Source organism: Rhincodon typus, chromosome 20, assembly GCF_021869965.1.
Source record: "Rhincodon typus isolate 14 chromosome 20, sRhiTyp1.1, whole genome shotgun sequence".
Classification (NCBI taxonomy): domain Eukaryota; kingdom Metazoa; phylum Chordata; class Chondrichthyes; order Orectolobiformes; family Rhincodontidae; genus Rhincodon; species Rhincodon typus.
This window is the reverse complement of record NC_063351.1, coordinates 15,179,678-15,197,541: the sequence shown is the minus strand read 5'-3', so window position 1 is coordinate 15,197,541 and position 17,864 is coordinate 15,179,678. Positions and strand designations below refer to the sequence as shown.

The 17,864-nt window shown below is 42.8% G+C and overlaps 1 protein-coding gene across 1 annotated transcript in view; it reads left to right on the top strand.

Annotated features, from left to right (window-relative positions):
• Positions 1–5,748, top strand: part of LOC125485611 (cytochrome P450 26C1-like) — a 25,478-nt gene extending 19,730 nt beyond the window's left edge. The window contains 1 exon segment of the mRNA XM_048609171.1: positions 3,707–5,748. Coding sequence (XP_048465128.1) covers positions 3,707–4,075 — 369 coding nt within the window. The 3' untranslated portion in view covers positions 4,076–5,748.
• The last annotated feature ends 12,116 nt before the right edge of the window (positions 5,749–17,864 follow it).

The following is a 17,864-nucleotide window of genomic DNA, read 5'->3' as shown; positions in this document are numbered from 1 at the left end:
CTCTTCTTCAGAAAAAAATGAAAAAGAAGGGTCCCGACCTGAAACATCAACTTTCCTGCTCCTCTGATGCTGCCTGGCCTGCTGTGTTCTTCCAGCTCCACACTGTGTTATCTCTGACTCCAGCATCAGCAGTTCTTACTATCTCTGAGGGAATCCATCAGAGATTGTTTTCTTCCCCCATCCCAAGTTCCAAGTGTTGGACCATAGCGTCAGGTTGGATTGGTTCACATTTGGAACAGATAGAGTCATTTAGCATGGAATCAGACACTTCTGTCCAACCAGTCCATGCCGATAATGTCCCAAACTAAACTAATCCCACCTGCCCGCACTTGGCCCATATCCCTCCAAACCTTTCCTATTCATGAACTTACCCAAATGTGTTTTAAATGTTGTAACTGTGCCTGCATCCACCACTTCCTCGGGCAGTTCATTCCAGCACTGCAGTGTTTTGCCATTGCCAGGATGGCTGAGCAGGTGACACCCATATTTTCACCATCTTCTATCAGGCAGATTGGAAGGATTTACAGGCTAACAACAAGTGTGTTTAGCCATGTTGTGAATGCACGTCCCATGGCTAATGAGACATTGTGGGGCTGACACCCAGAGCTTCTGGCCTAGAGGTAGAGGCATTACTACTGTGCCACAAAACAACCTTGCATCAGGAAGTACATGCATAGATTTGCCAGCAGGATTTGAAGATACTTGACTGTGGTGACAGAAGGTTTGCACTGGTGTCCAATGTTTGGCTGAAGGTCAAACACCTCACAGACTGAGATCAGCTGACTTGGTGCATAGCATGGAATCTTCCTGCTCTTATTTTGAAACGTGGTCTTTCATGGCACGTGTACATTGTTGGCTAGGCCAGAATATAGGGGAGGTGATGGCCTAGTGGTATTATCACTAGACCATTAATCCAGAAACCCAGATAGTATTCTGGGACCCAGGTTCGACTCCCGCCATGGCAGATGGTGGAATTTGAATTCAATAAAAATATCTGGAATTAAGAATCTAATGATGACCGTGAATCCATTGTCGATTGTCAGGAAAAACCCATATGGTTCATTAATGTCCTTTAGGGAAGGAAACTGCCATCCTTACCTGGTCTGGCCTACACATGAATCCAGACCCACAGCAATGTGGTTGACTCTTAACTGCCCTCTGGGCAATTAGGGATGGACAATAAATGCTGCCTAGCCAGTGACGTCCTCATCCCGTGAATGAATAAAGAAAAAAACTTTAAATTCCCATCCCTAACTGCCTTTGGGAACATTATGGTGAGCTGTTTTCTTGAACCTCTGATGTCCACCGGGGCATAGATATTACCTTAGTGCTGGTAAAAAGGCAACTTCAGGATTTTCACCTAGTAAGAGCGAAGGAATGACAATGTAGTTTCAAGTCAAGTTAGTGTATGGCTTGGAGGTGAAATTACAGGTTGTGGTGTTCCTATGCTACACTTGTCGTTTTTAGCTGTTAGAGGTTATGAGCTTGGAAGGTGCTGTCAGAGGAACCTTGGTGAACTGCTACAGTGCACTTTGTAGATGGTATGCATTGCTGTCAAAGTGTATCAGTGGTGAAAGCACTGAATGTTTAACGTTGCAGATGAGCTGCCAATCAAATTGTTTGCTTTGTCCTAGGTGGTATTGAGCTTCTTCAATGTTGTTCGAGCTGTGGTCATTCAGGTAAATGTTGAGTATTCAGACGCACACAGAAATTGCTGGAAAAGCTCAGCAGGTCTGGCAGCATCTGTGGACAAATCAGAGTTAATGTTTCAGGTCCAGTGACACTCGAAGGTAAGCTTTTCCAGCAATTTCTGTTTTTGTTTCTGATTTCCAGCATCTGCTGTTCTTTCAGTTTATATTCAGGCACAATCCTGACTTGTGTATTGGAATATATAATGATCAGGTTTGGGGAGTCCTGTTGAGTAACCTACTACAGGATTCCAAGCTATGAACCTGCTGTTGTAACCACAGTATTTATTTTGTTAATCGAGCTCAGTTTCTGGTCAATGGTAATCTCAAAATGTTGATATAGGGGATTAAGTGACAGCAATCCCATTGGATGTTAAGGGGAGATGACTGGATTCTCTTTTGTTGGAGATGTTCATTGTTTTGCACTTGTGTGCAGTGTGAATAATACTGGCTACTTATCAGCCCAAACCTGGATATTGTCCTGGTTTTTCTGCAAGTTGACCCTGACTGCTTCAGTATTCAAGGAGTCACAAATGTTGATGAACCTTATGTAATCATCACTGAATGTCCACACTTTGGAACTTTATGATGGAACAATTTATCTATTCACTTCTTGAGCCATTAGACCGTCCATCATGTGAAATAGCTGGTGTGGAGTTAGTGCCCTGTCTTAATATCTGTAAATTAAGTTCTCTGAACATAGTGGACAGTTTGAATGCACATTGTATCTTCATCTGATTGCGAGTACAGTGCTTTACATCCATTAGCCAGATTCACAAAGCCCACGCACAGCTGTATTCATTGTCAGTTTCTTTTAAAACGTTGTAGTTAATACACTCCTCCTTGCAATAATGGTCCGTTTGTTGTTATAATGGAACATTCAGGCTGCCTTTGGTTTGTTTCCCATTTGATATGTATCAGTAATGTTCAGCCTGTCTTGGTAGGAATACTGGCTCAAATTCCTGGTTCCAGTGAGGTCATCCTGTTGGACAATGTGCATGTTTGGAAGGGGATTGTGAGTGGGAACACATCAAGCGGGGTTCGTGATATTCAAATTGCTCGGCAGTAATCTTTCTCAAGGCTGAGATAGATGGAATAATCGATTTGGTGAGGGAGTAGCAGGTGCTGTGCTTTTAAACTTCACTTCTGCGCGTTTACTGGAGTGGAGAAACGAAAAAGGACAGGACGTTGGGAGAGATGTCGCTATGGAAATGAAATGAGATTGCCTTTGACCTTGTGCTGATCAGCCACATGGTCGAACCTGAGACCGCAAATCCATCGCCTTAAGCTTCACCTCTCCCCCTCTTCCACAAATCATAACTCATTCAGAATACAAGAGTCTGTCTTTATCTGTACACTGTGCAGTCCGATCATAATCCCAATTGATTGAAAAACTTGTTTGGTTCCCCATTCCCCAACAAATTGACTTCAATACCCGCACACGCCCCCTCCCTATAGTGATTCGCTAATCTCCTCTAACTACTGATCGTTATACACAGCCCCTTAACTCTACCTCTAGCTCACTGCTGTTTCCCTAATATTTGCTTCCGGCGCTCTGCCAGAAGTAGACAGTTTGTCAGCCATCGTGTGCCCCTATCTTTAGCGTTCGCTAAATCCCTCCTTCTTGCCAGGCCGTTCCCTGATTTCAAATACCTCTTGACTTGTCCATTTTCCCTAAATCTTTCTGACTTCCGCTGTCTAATCATGTACCCCTTTGTCCTATAAAATGCCTTGTAACGCGTTACACTGTATTCCTTACTTCAGCTGATGAAGGGGCTACGCTCCGAAAGCTTGTGTTTTCAAATAAACCTGTTGGACTATAACCTGGTGTCGTGTGACTTCTGACCTTCATCAATATATTGTGGCCTTTACCCTTGCTGTTAGTCAGCAACTTAGGACTTCTTGCAGGAGATTGCAACATTAAAGGAAGGAATTGATGTACCTTTCATTTAAATGTTGGCTATCTTTGCTGTCATTTCAAATGATATAACAAATGACATGCTTTTTCTGATTCCCAGGGATGTCAGATTCCCAAAGGGTGGAATATTATCTACAGCATTCGTGACACACAAGAAACGGCAGCCGTCTACCTGAACCCTGACACTTTCGATCCTGATCGCTTTGGACCGGAGCGGGATGAGAGCAAAGCGGGAAGGTTTAATTATTTACCTTTCGGAGGGGGCGTTCGGAGCTGCGTCGGCAAAGAACTGGCGCAAGTGATCCTCAAAACGCTGGCGGTCGAACTGAGCAGCGCCGCGAGTTGGCAGCTGGCTAGTGCCACCTACCCCAAGATGCAAACTGTCCCGGTTGTGCACCCTGTCGACGGGCTGAAGGTTTGCTTTCATCGCCTGGATGGCAAGGGAAAGAAAGCGCCCATCAGGAAATGACAAATAAAAAGACAAAACGAGGTGCGTTGCTGTTTATGGTCGAAATTTGGCAGGAGTTCGCTTACAACAACCTGGTCAAATCCCCGCCGGACTATTTTTTCAGGAAAGGTGAATGCTATTGAGTGAGCAAATGTCCACTGATATCAGTAGCGGGCAGCCTATTTCTGATAGCCCATTCTATTCAGTTACCATGGAACATCTGTTCTTTGAATAATTCAAATAATATTTGAAAACTGGGATTCCCATATAAATTGCTGTAAAGCATTATTATTTATGCATTTAAACGCCGCTAAAGACCAGAGTGACAGTTTCCGAACGCCATTTTTGATTGAGAACTTGAGAATTAATTTCTGCTCACTTTCAAATTCACTGTTTCCGCTGGGTTTTACCGAGGAAGCGGGTGGTTTCAAAAAACGCGGACTTTACCATTTGTTTTAATCCCCAAGAATAAATGTCCGTTATTTCTCCAACCATCAGAGAAGAGGTTTATGGATACTGTGATGAAAGTACAGAGTGACGAGCCTGTTGTTGGACAGAGGGTGTCGCTCGTGTCGGGTTATAACAGCTCCATTTATTAATGGCACTGCAGTTGTGTGAAGCCTACATGGGAATAAGTGGGAAGGACGTGAGTGGGCTATCTGATGGTCCTGAATGAGGAGTGTTGTGGACGGACAGGCTAAGTTAGGGTCCTGAGTGAGGAGTGATGTGGAGGGACAGGCTAAGTGAGGGTCCTGAGTGAGGAATGATGTGGAGGGACAGGCTAAGTGAGGGTCCTGAGTGAGGAGTGATGTGGAGTGGCAATCTGAGTGAGGGTCCTGAGTGAGGAGTGATGTGGAGGGACAGGCTGAGTGAGGGTCCTGAGTGAGGAGTGATGTGGAGGGACAGGCTGAGTGAAGGTCCTGAGTGAGGAGTGATGTGCAGGGACAGGCTGAGTGAGGGTCTTGAGTGAGGAGTGATGTGGAGGGGCAGGCTGAGTGAGAGTCCTGAGTGAGGAGTGGAATGAGGCAGGCGGATGCACTTTGTGAAACATCCGCAACTTTGAACAGGCTTCCGTTTTCAAGCACGTTTGACATTTTTAGACTAACGAAAGGAGGGACCAGTGGTTATGTACAGTACCCCACAATTTATACCACTAGGAATGCCGCAAGTTCGCTAATTGTCTTCACGAAGGTTCAAACAGGAATCCGAATTATTCTGCTAGTTTTAAATATTCTAAGCTATACGAATTATTTCTCTTTTACTTCACTATCACATGTTCTGCATCAAATTCCGGGCAGAGCATCGTGTCCGCAGCTCCCACGCGACAAGCACGAATTCTGTGCAAGGAGAGTTGCAGAAACAGGCCATTATGTACGATAAATTATCCCGCGTCATTAAAGTCTTTTGACATGTCTGCTAGATTCTCCATTCACGTGTGACAATGTGGTGGAAATATTGCAATTGTTGTCTGTTGTAACATTTCATTAATAAATGTAATTGGGTAGAAAAATGTTTAGTTATCAATCCATGAGAGCCCGTTGGCATAAGGCGTTGCAATTTTAATGTTGCATATGAAATATTTAGTTCGGAAACATTGTTTTTATTTACAAAATTGAGACTAACAATTTCAAACGTAGTGGACTGGTAATGTGTAAATTCTGATAGGAGGCATTAAAACCAGTGGCTAAAGTGAACGAGACGTTTTGCCCGTTTTTGCTGGTTTTGTGTATCTGAAATCTGCGTCAAGATATATACCCAATACTTTCCCTCCGTTCGCTGGTGAACGACAAAAGCTCTGTATGAACAGAACGCTCCTCTTCTCGAGTGAACGCATCTCTAAGAAAATAAAACACCTCGTTTCGGTTCACGTTTTTCTCTTCCAGTAAACATCAGCCCTCTGTTTCCTTAGTCATCCTTAAACCAAGCAGCCTCATATCTTGAGGTATACCTGACCGATACCTGCTCAGCAGTCATCCGCTGCACGTACAGAGCCGGATCATACGTCCTAATACAGAGGCAGAGATAACAAGGTATAAAGCTGGATGAACACAGCAGGCCAAACAGCATCAGAGGAGCAGGAAGGCTGACGTTTCGGGCTTAGACCCTTCTTCAGAAGAAGGGTCATTTCTGAAGAAGGGTCTAGGCCCGAAGCGTCAGCTTTCCTGCTCCTCTGATGCTGCTTGGCCTGCTGTGTTCATCCAGCTCTACGCCTTGTTATCTCAGATTCTCCAGCATTTGCAGTTCCTACTATCTCTAATACAGAGGCAGTTGTCCACAGACCAACTCTTTGTTTCAGTGCAAACAACAAAAGCCTGCAACCGTGAACTAATCCTTATATCTGAACCTACCCCAGTATGCAGCCGTAAGCCTTAGCACCAAACTGAGAAGTTTTATTGAATTTCGCTGCGCGGCTGGATTATGGGGGTGGAGTGGAATTATTTGTTGAGTTTGCTGGGTTCAGAAAGGTTTCTCAGCCCAGTTTCTTCACTCCCCATTTACACAAGAGTACACTTCCCGGCAGGGGTTATTGGATAATAATCACCAGCAGAAATCCGTCCTCCCTAGCCCGGGGCCTCCAGGTCATTTGCTGCACCCGCTGAGACCAGCAGCTAACCGTGCAGATCCCGAACCTAGGCTTCCCTTACATGTCTCAACATCAAGCCAGCCCATTAACAAAAAGGGGAGAAACAGGATTCGCGATGACCCTTCACGTACTAACCCGGAGGTTACCTGTGGACCCTGGGGTCATTGCAACGTGGGCTCTACCCGAGTCTCACATCCCTGAGACCAGTTATAGCAGGGTGACTACCACTGCGCTGAAGCAGCTAATTCAACGTGGACAAGGCGTCAGATCTCTACACAGTATTACTGATTTGTCCATGTTCCCACTCAGACAGCATGGGGCAACTGAGAAACAGTACTAAATAAAAACCGAAAGAATTGCGGATGCTGTAAATCAGGAAGCAGTACTCATTCGGATTGAAACAAAAATCAGAGCTGACATTAGACCAACTATGCACTCAGACTCTCCTTAACAGCATGACTTCTAATTTCATGCAGTGTTTACCCAACTTGTAACTACCCAACAAGTGTGGACATGTTATAAATGTGTAACGATCCTACCTACTATGGAGTTCTGTGCTTGTTATGATTGCAATGATTTATTTTAAAAATTTCGGTGGGGAATCCAAAAGTAACATGCTCTTTCAATCCCATTTGCTATGATATGTTTGGGACTACAATTTTACTGCGGATGGAATAACATTGGTTTACCTACTACAACTGGCATTCTTGATGTGATCTAGCATTCATAGAGTCATAGACATGTACAGCACGGAAACAGATCCTTCGGTCCAACTCATCCAGGCTGACAAGATATCCTAGATAAATCTAGTCCAATTTGCCAGCATTTGGCCCATATCCCTGTAAACCCTTCCTATTCATATACCAATCCAGATACCTTTTAAATGTTGTAATTGTACCAGCCTCCATCACTTCCTCTGGTAGCTCATTCCATACACTCACTATCCTCTGTGTGAAGAGGTTGCCCCTCAGGTCACCTTAAACCTATGCCCTCTAGTTTTGGACTCCCCTACCCTGGGGAACAGACCTTGTCTATTTACCCTATCCATGTCCCTCATGATTTTATAAACCTCTATAAGGTCACCCCTTCGATACTCCAGGGAAAATAGCCCCAGCCTATTTAGCTTCTCCCTTTAGCCAAAACCCTCCAACGCAGGCAACATTCTTGTAAATCCTTTCTTAACACTTTCAAATTTTACAACATCCTTCCAATAGCAGGGCGACCAGAATTGCACACAGTATTCCAAAAGTGGTCTTTCCAATGACCTCACAACTCCTATACTCAACGCACTGTCCAATAAAAGCAAGCAAACCAAATGCCTTCTTCACTATCCTATCTACCTGTGATTCCACTTTGAAGGAGTGAACCTGCACTCCAAGGTCTCTTTGTTCAACAACACTCCCCAGGACCTTACCATTAAGTGTATAGTCCTGCCCTGATTTGCCTTTTCAAAATAGAGCACCTCACATTGATCTAAATTAAACTCCATCTGCCACTCCTCAGCCTATTGATCCATCTTGTCAAAGTCCCATTGTACTCTGAGGTAACCTTCGCTGTCCACTAGACCTTCAATTTTGGTGTCATCTGCAAACTTACTAACCATATCTTCTATGTTCACATCCAAATTATTTATATAAATGATGAAAAGCAGTGAACCCAGAACCCATCCTTGTGGTACACCTGGTCACAGGCCTCCAGTGTGAAATGCAACCCTCCACCACTACCCTTCATTTTCTGCCTTTGAGCCAGTTCTGTATCCAAATGGCTAGCTCTCCCTGTATTCCAACTGATCTAATCTTCCTAACTAGTCTACCATGAGGAACCTCATCTAATACCTTACTGAAGTCCATATAGGTCATATCCATCATTCTGCTCACATCATTCCTCTTTGTTATGTCTTCAAAAAATTCAATCAAGTTAGTGAGACATGACTTCCCACACCCAAAGCCATGTTGACTATCCCTTTTCAGTCCTTGCCTTCCAAATACATGTAAATCCTATCCCCCAGGATTCCCTCCAACAACTTGCCCAACATCGATGTCTGGCTCACCGGTCTATAGTTCCCTGGCTTTTCCTTACCACCTTTCTTAAATAGTGGCACCATGTTAGCCAACCTCCGGTCTTCTGGCACCTTGCCTGTGGCTATCCATAATACAAATATCTCAGTAAGTGGCCCAGCAATCACATCCCTCACACACCACAGAGTTCTAGGGTACACTTGATCAAGTCCTGGAGATTTATTCACCTTTGATTGTTTTATGACATCCAGCACCTCCTCCTCTGTAATATGGACATTTTTAAAGATGTCGCTATTTATTTCCCCAGGTTCTCTATCTTCCATATCCTTCACACTAAACACTGATGCAAAATACTCATTTAGTATCTCCCCCATCTCCTGCGGTTCCACACATAGGTGGCCCTGCTGATCTTTAAGGGACCCTATTCTCTCCCCAGTTACCTTTTTGTCCTTAAAGTATTGATAAAATCCCTTTGGATTCTTCTTAATCCTATTTGCCAAAGCTATCTCATGTCCCTTTTTTGCCTTCCTGATTTCCCTCTTAAGTATACTCCTCCTGCCTTTATACACTTCTAAGAATTCACTCGTCATCTGCTGTCTGTACCTGACATATGTTTCATTCTTTCTCTTCACCAAAACCTCAATTTCCCTAGTCATCCAGCATCCCCTATGCCTACCAGCCTTGCCCTTCAACCTAACAGGAACATACTGTCCCTGGACTCTGGTTATCTCATTTTTGAATGTTTCCCATTTTCCAGCCATCCCTTGACCTGCAAACATTGGCCCCCAATCAACGTTTGGAAGTTCTTGCCTAATACTGTCAAAATAAGTCTTCCTCCAATTTAGAACTCTAACTTTTGGATCTAGTCTAACCTTTCCCATCACTATTTTAAAACTAATACAATTATGGTCACTGGCCCCAAAGTGCTCCCCCACTGACACCTCAGTCACCTGCCCTGCCTTATTTCCTAAGAGTAGGTCAAGTTTTGCACCTTCTCCGGTAGGTACATCCACATACTGAATCAGAAAATTTTCTTGTACACACGCAACAAATTCCTCACCATCCAAGCCTTTAACACTATGGCCGTCCCAGTCTATGTTTGGAAAGTTAAAATCACAACCACTATATTATCCTTACAGATAACTGAGATCTCCTTACAAATGTTTCTCGATTTCTCACTGACCATTGGAGGGGGGTGGTCTATAGTACAATCCCAGTAAGGTGACAATCCCTTTCCTATTTCTCAGTTCGACCCAAATAACTTTCTTGGATGTATTCCCGGGAATATCTTCCCTAAGTACAGCTGTAATGTTATCCCTGATCAAAAACTCCACTCCCCCTCTTTTCTTGCTCTCCCTTCTATCCTTCCTAAAGCATCTATACCCTTGAACATTAAGCTGCCAGGTCTTTCCATCCTTGAGCCATGTCTCTATAATTGTTATGATATCCCAGTGCCATGTTCCCAACCATACCCTGAGTTCATCTGCCTTAGCTCTTAGGCCTCTTGCATTGAAATAAGTGCAGTTTAATTTATCTGTCCTGCCTTGCCCTGACTGTTTCATTTGCTCCTTTCCCCAACTGTACCAGTCTCAGATTGATCTCTTTTCTCCCTGGGTCCCACCACCAACACCACCCCCCCTCCAATTCCTAGTTTAAATCCTCCTGAGCAGCTCTAGCAAATCTCCCCGCCAATATATTTGTCACCATCCAATTCCAGTGCAATTCACCCGTTTTATATAGGTCACTTCCACTCCAGAAGCGATTCCAATGATCCAAAAACGTGAATCTTTCTTCCCTGTACCAGCTCCTCAGCCACGCATTCATCTGCTCCATCCTCCCATTCCTACTCTCACTAGCTCGTGGCTCTGGGAGTAATCCAGATATTAATACCGTCAAAGACCTCATTTTTAAATTCCTGCCTCACTTCCTACATTCTTTCCTCAGAATCTCATCCTTTTCTCTCCTTATGTGATTAATTCCAAAGTGTACAACGACCTCCTGCAGGTCTCTCTCCCCTTTGAGAATATTCTGCACCTTCTCTGAGATATCCTTGAGCATGCACTAGGGAGGCAACACACCATTCTGATTTCTCACTGTCAGCTGCAGAAAATTCTGTCTGTGCGTCTGACTAGTGAGTCCCCAATCACAATCGATCGCTTGGAACCTGATGAACTAGTAATGGGTGGGGTGGGGAGGTGGGGTGGGGTTGAGGGAGGAGTGGTTTCAGGGAAATAGAGGAGAGATCAGTATTGTTTGAATTATACATAAGTGTAAAACATTGCTGAATTCAAAACCATTTCACTGATATATAGTTCACATTTTATGTTATGGTTTAGATATCTGCAACATCAGTCCAGTTGAAGGTTCACATTTGCCCTGTATCTGTCAGCACTGGAATGATCCTTTCTTTGAAATAACTGCACAAATAATTAAATACTCATGTCTCTTAAAGGAATTAATTGAGGGACATTGCCTTTTTGAAGGTACAACTTTTTTTGCTGAGGTTTATCAGACAATTCTTCAACCTTTGGTTTGAAGAAGCAAAGAAATATCCATATATGAGTCATTAAGTTATTGTTAAATACAGGATGGCATTTTATTCCCTTTCGTCCATTCTGAATATTGCACACCAGATCCTGAATGATAAACTATTGATGGTGGCGAATTTGCCTTTTTAAGTACCAATTTAGATTCTAAACTAAAATTATCCATTAAATATCATGTGGCAACATTATAATATTCTAAACCAATTGACAACTCTGCATTTGCAGCCCTGCATTAGGTAAGGTTGTTGAAAAATGTAGAAATATTGATTATGAGTACAGAAGGCAAACTGTAATGAACAATTGGCCCATGTTGGCATACATTCAGTCAGTAATCATTTTAAGGAAAAGAGTATTGGAGGTAATTGATCACAAACCCAAGAGTAAGATTATGGTTTATCAGGCAACAGTGATCCCCACACCCTGAATACTCCAATAATCTACAGTGCAGGAGAAGCATCTACAATGGTGCCTTCACAAGATTCTCCAAATTTGGTGGCAAGAAAGGTAGTCCTATAGCAGTCTCCTCTTTCAAGTCAATTTGCCCAGTATGAAGGCTCTCATGACTGAATATGAGATCCATTGGACAGGGCATGTTGTTTGTAGGATCAACACCCACAGCATAGACTGAGGAAGCAACTGCTGTACTCCAAACTGCATTACGGCAGAGGATACCCTGGAAGACAGCAGAAACAGTTTAAGGAGGTCCTCAAAGCAACCCTGAAGAGGTCAAATGTCCCTGTGGCCTCATGGAGGTGCTGGCTTGTGAATGATCAAAATAGAGCAAGTCCATTTGGGAAGACACTGAACGCATGGAAAGATTTCATTGCAAGTACATGCAATAAATTTGTGGTATTAGAGGCAGCGCATAAATCTCCCAGCAACTCATCTATTGGATCCTGTAAGACCTACTTCCCTGAATGTGGCAGAATGTGCAGATCATGTATTGAACTTACCAGCTATCTCAGAACCCATCAAACTAGAGTGGAAGCAAGTTATCCTAGATCCTAAAAGTAACTGTCTAAGAACAAGACTTGATAAATAAACAGGGACATCCACGGAGTTAACATAGATGTTGGATTTATGTTATAACAGTAGATTATAAGACAACTGTTCAATTTTATAATTGAATATTAACATTGAAATCATCAAGCAACTGCAATTTAGTTGAAATTTATTTGCTAGCACATGAGCAAAAGTATTTTTTGAATACTTACAATTTTATTACAATATTTCCATCCACCATGTGGAATTGAAGTTGTTGGAATTAAAGAAAGAATTTACAGCTATGTTTCCCAATCCCCTAGATTTCCTAAGGTTTTGTGTTGTTAACAGAGTACTTTTAAATGAAACAACCGGATTGCATGCAGCAAAAGTGTATAATTGCAATAAAAGGCATGACCAGATAATTTGTTTTCTTTTCATTGTACTTATTGTGGAATTGAAACTTTTCCCCAAAAGTATACTTTATTCATAAAATTTGTAAAAGTGCATTCCAAAACATTTAAAATTGAATATTACAGGAAGTGTAATAAAATTTATCTATTATCCAAACAGCATGTTGTTCTCTCAGATGCTGAAGTACAACTCTTGTACTCTTGATACTTCTAAAATACATTCTATGTCACACACCCTTCCTCTTCAAATAAGATGCTTAATGCGAAACTCCACCAGTCTAGCACTGAAATGTTAGCCTAGGATTATGTGCTGGAATTGGGCTCGAACTCACAAACTTCTAACTCAGGTGAGAATGCCATGAGACAAATCAAATTGTAAAATGACTGCAATAAAAGCTTTTGAGTTGAAACTTTCTATTCTATGCATGATAGTTGAAAAAATAACACATCAGTGGAATCGTCAATATACAATCCTGAACATGTCACATCAGTACCAAAGCTGACACCTGTCATTGATCAGGAGTTAAAGAATTTGCCAGTAGCATTTACTGTAAAGAAAAGAACATTCCGCAAAATGTCGAGTATAATGGAGCGCTTTAAGGATTCAATGGGTACAGGCCTAACAGTGCATGCAATTCTTAAATTAAGAGCAAAAAAATAAACAGCTTAATCATTGAAGCATCAACCTGTTGATTCATCGTAGGGCTGACAGCCACGAAGCAAAAGATTGACTTGCATTACTTGTGTTAACAAACACTTGTTAAAATAACATTTTCGGGTCAAAAAAACTTAGTCGGAATTGGGGAAATATTTTCTTAGGTGCCTTTTAATTTTTTTTTACCGTCTCAGCATTTGGTTAGTTTGTGTTGTAGACACTTGTTTGTCCGACTGGTGTACATTGCCTGCATTATTGGCTGACCCTTGAATGAACTGGAAGCACGTGTCCTTGTGACCTTGCTATTAAGATGACTCCTCACGGTCAGAAAGAAAGTACATGGGAGATAATGAATCCGGATCCCGAAACCTTTAGCTGTGGCAATGGTTAAATCGGACAGAATTAGCAATGGAGTGGAAATAAACATAAAGAAATTAGGTGTAAGCATTTGGAAAAAAAGTATAAAACTAACAGTATCTTCGGACGTATTAGCCAGCGTTCGGGTGCGTTTGTGGAAATGTCCATATGCATGGCTGTAATGTGGTCAGTTATCCTTACAGCTGAGGAAAAAAAACACATTTGCGTTCGGAAGTGTCAAGATTCTCGGACTTATTTTGCACCCAATTATAACAACGCGTTTTACGTTTCTTCACGATACAGAGCTCGGGAGAAATCTCCACCCTCAGGTTGACTGGCCCATTGCCCGATTTTGCAACGCCTGTCATTCCTAGTCCTATCGTGACAGAATCCACACATTTTCTTTCGTGGATTTGACACGTTGCACTCGATGTGAGAATTCTAAACATGTAAGAAGCCGCGGTATCATTTCGCTTCTCTTTGCAACGAATCGTTTCAATAAATAAAATAAATAGTTAATACACACAGCGCAGGAAGATACACCACACTGCACAGGAAACAGGCTAGGTTATAACCTGTTAGTCGCTCTAACATAGGGTTATCGGCGCTTTGGTACGATCTAATTTTAAATCGGTGCAGGAATCAGATGATGTGGGACTTTGACACTATCTCTGCGTCCAACAGCTCCTCCCACAGATCCGTTTATTTGACGGACAGTGAACTTGACGACGTTTCTAGCAAAGTTCACGCAAATGTCACGGTTCGTCTTTTGGGTCAGATTGCGGTCAGTATTGGCTGAGGACGGGAACAAGCCCCTGGGCCTAAGAAGAACCGTGTGTCCCCCTACTCTCGGGACGGGCAATCTACAGGAATCCCAGCTTCAAACTACATTTCACAGGTTATTGTAACCTTTTATAGAGTGGGAAGTCACACACCTCACCTCTAGGCTAAACGAGGGGCTCAGCGAGTAGTAAATACAACAAGATGGATTCAATAGGTTCACATTCAACGAAAAGGCTCGGAAAATATGCAATCTGTCGTTAATGTCATCATAACATCGAAATACTTGAGAAAAAAACTACTGTAGATTAATGTGCGGATCTGTGCGTATGTTTTAAATGACAAACTCTAATGTTAGATCACTGAGGAAGCGACTGTCTTGCGAGGTCATCATTGTTATGAATTGTTGCTACAACCCATAATTACCCCATTTGCTGGGGACCCCAGACAAATGACCATGACGGAATGAGCATAACACTGATTAATAAATAACTGGTCCATTCCAATCTGCAAAGAGAACAGCCTCGCCGCCCGAATGCTGAACAATGAGGTATCTGTATACCTTTATAAAGACAGATTTGACTAACTATAGTAAGGCAGACATTTATAAATTAGTTTGAGGATCTGCAGTTGAATCCCGACAAGCGCTTTGCCAGTTATGCCTCATTTCAAAACTGTTACAGTTAAATGTAAAACCTATAACATGGCTGTCTCATTAACTATCGGCAATTCATCCTAAACGAAATACATTTCTAAGATACTGTTGCTACGTGGTATGCGGAAATCACTGGTCTTTGAGAAAGTTTTGCTTGGATGGGGGTCCTGCATTTTAAACCTTAGATTAAGTGATGTGAAGTGATTTGTTACAATGGAATGCTATGCTTGGATCAGGTATATGGTACATAGTTAATAGATCATTTTGAAATAGATGTATTGCATATAGATGTATTACAGGAGGAACATTTAACATCATTGACCCCGGTGTATTTTGCGGCTCTTAACTACACAGCTGTAGTGCCTAGTTATACTGGCATTCATCCATTCGCTCCGTCTTCTACCCGCTATTCAGTCTGTTTTGAAATAAGTGATTTAATCTGAACCAGATTTCGAAAGCGACATATTTCAAGAAACACATCACTACTATTTTTGTTGAGCAATTATTAAGGCTTACATCGTCATCTTTTTGAATATACATTCGTGGGCTTGGCGATTCACTCTGCAACATTCCGACCGTTTCATTTAGCACAAAACAATGAATTTCAAAGTCACAGGCTGCAGCTAGAGTCACGCATCACAGCAAGTACATTCGGTCCATCGTGTTCGCACTGTATCTCTGAAAATGCCAACCAGTTAGTCCCACTATGCGTGACCCTAGAAAATATTGCTCATTTACGTATTCATCCAACACCCCTTTGAAAATTGGGGCTGTTTTTGCTGCCACGATTCTTTCAGGACGTGCCTGTCATAACTCGTCGCGTGAAAAAATCAGAGTACTAGTGAAATCATAGAATCCCCCACAGTGTGGATACAAGTCCACACCGACTCACTGAAGAGCATCCCACCCAGTACCGTCCCCCTACACTTCCTGTGGTTAATGCATCTAACCTACACATCCCTGAACACTACAGGCAATTTAGCATGGCCAATCCACCAAACTTGCACATCTTCTGACTGTGGGAGGAAACCGGGGCACCCGGCGAAAACACACGCGGACATGTGCAAATGCCACACAGGAATCGAACTCGGGTCCCTGGCGCTGTGAGGCAGCAGTGATAACCACGGAGCCCGTGCTGTTTTTTTCACAGTCTCTTGATATGGTGTGACTGCGACCGCCTGCTTTTGGAATGATGCTGTGGGTTTTGAATGATGTGTTAAAATAAAACAAGAATTACAGCATTTTGTGTTAATTTCCAGTCATTCGCCAAGAGTCCGTACTGTGGGACTTTGATAATGGGAACTGTGATAATGGGAGCAAAGCGGAGAGTTTTAGATGAAAACAGAAAATGCTGCAACTACTCCGCATAACTCACTTATTCGAGCGCTTACTGTAGAAAGCGCATTGACAAAACCACCCCTGCCCCCACCGCTGAATATTCACAAGGCACAACACCTCCAGCAATTCCTGCTAAAGTCGACATCTGTAGAGGCTACAGCTTTTATCACGTTAAACGTTTTAGCTTTGCTTAAAAAATCTGCCAGCCCTAGTGAACCTTAAATAACAGGGATTGTGAGCCGCCCATTAAAGTCATTATTTCTTGTCACGATTTTATACAATACTAATTATTGTTTTCTCTCGGCAAATTCTCGTTGTCTGTTATGATTTAAAACCGGTCAGTCACCCCTCACCCCCCGCCATTCCCCTCAGTCAGTGTCTGTCCGTATTCAATCACATGCACCACAACCATTAGATTCACAGAAAGGGGAAATATGATGACGTTTGATTTGGTTTTAACAATGGTTTGTTCAGAAAGGTATAACGAGTGGGTGTAACCGAAGGATTAACAATGAGTGGATGTTCAGGAAGACGCTGTCTCTGCCATGCAACCAGTTTGAACAGGAGCCAATCTCTTGCTGAAACGGAACTCAAACCGACAATTAGCAACTGAATAGCGCTCTAAGTACTGATACCTCCCTCCCCATCAGCGGTTGCGGGTAACAATATTCATTATTTATTAGTCCGCATACAATTATAATTTGCATTGTAATGGCCGGAATGTGATGGTTGTGAATGTTATCATCGCCTCTGAATAGAGGGCTAAAGGTGTTGTGCAGCGTTCAAGTGATCGAAACTTAAACTTGCATTAAGGCCAGCACCTGTTTGTGGACAGCTGGCCGTACACCCCGGACACATTGCCATTAGCCACTTGAAGTTAAGAGCTCAGAGCATCTTTCCTCTCAATGACACGGGCGACAGTCCAAGCAATGAAGCGGTGGGACTATTAACCCAGTGTCTCGCTGGAACCTTCCACACAGCTCGGCGCTGTTGTTCCTGCTTCACTCTATGTTGCGACCTGTTTCCTATAAAGTGACCCCAACCCTTCCCCACCTGGCAATACGTACCCATGTGCTCTACCGCTAAAGAAATACTATTAAAGAACTGCGGGCGAAAACCAGGACCTTCAGGAAACATGTGAAGTTTCATTAAAACAGTGGACCGGGAGCTGCCACTTATAAACTTCTATTTTCCCGAAGAAATCATATTGGAAACGTCAACTCCGACCCTCTCTCCGCAGATACTGCCAGACATGCTGAGATTTCCCAGTACTTTCTGCATTTTAAATTAAAATGTAAACTCGGCATTTCGGTAAAAGAAGGAGGCAAGAGGTTGATAGCAAAGTGCCCGAAATGCATCTGTGGCCAGTCCTGAGAGAAAGTGTTAGGTCAAGCAAGGAGTTAATAACACTGTGGAATTAAAGGGAATGAGCACAGCAGGCCAAGCAGCATCAGAGGAGCAGGAAGGCTGACGTTTCGGGCCT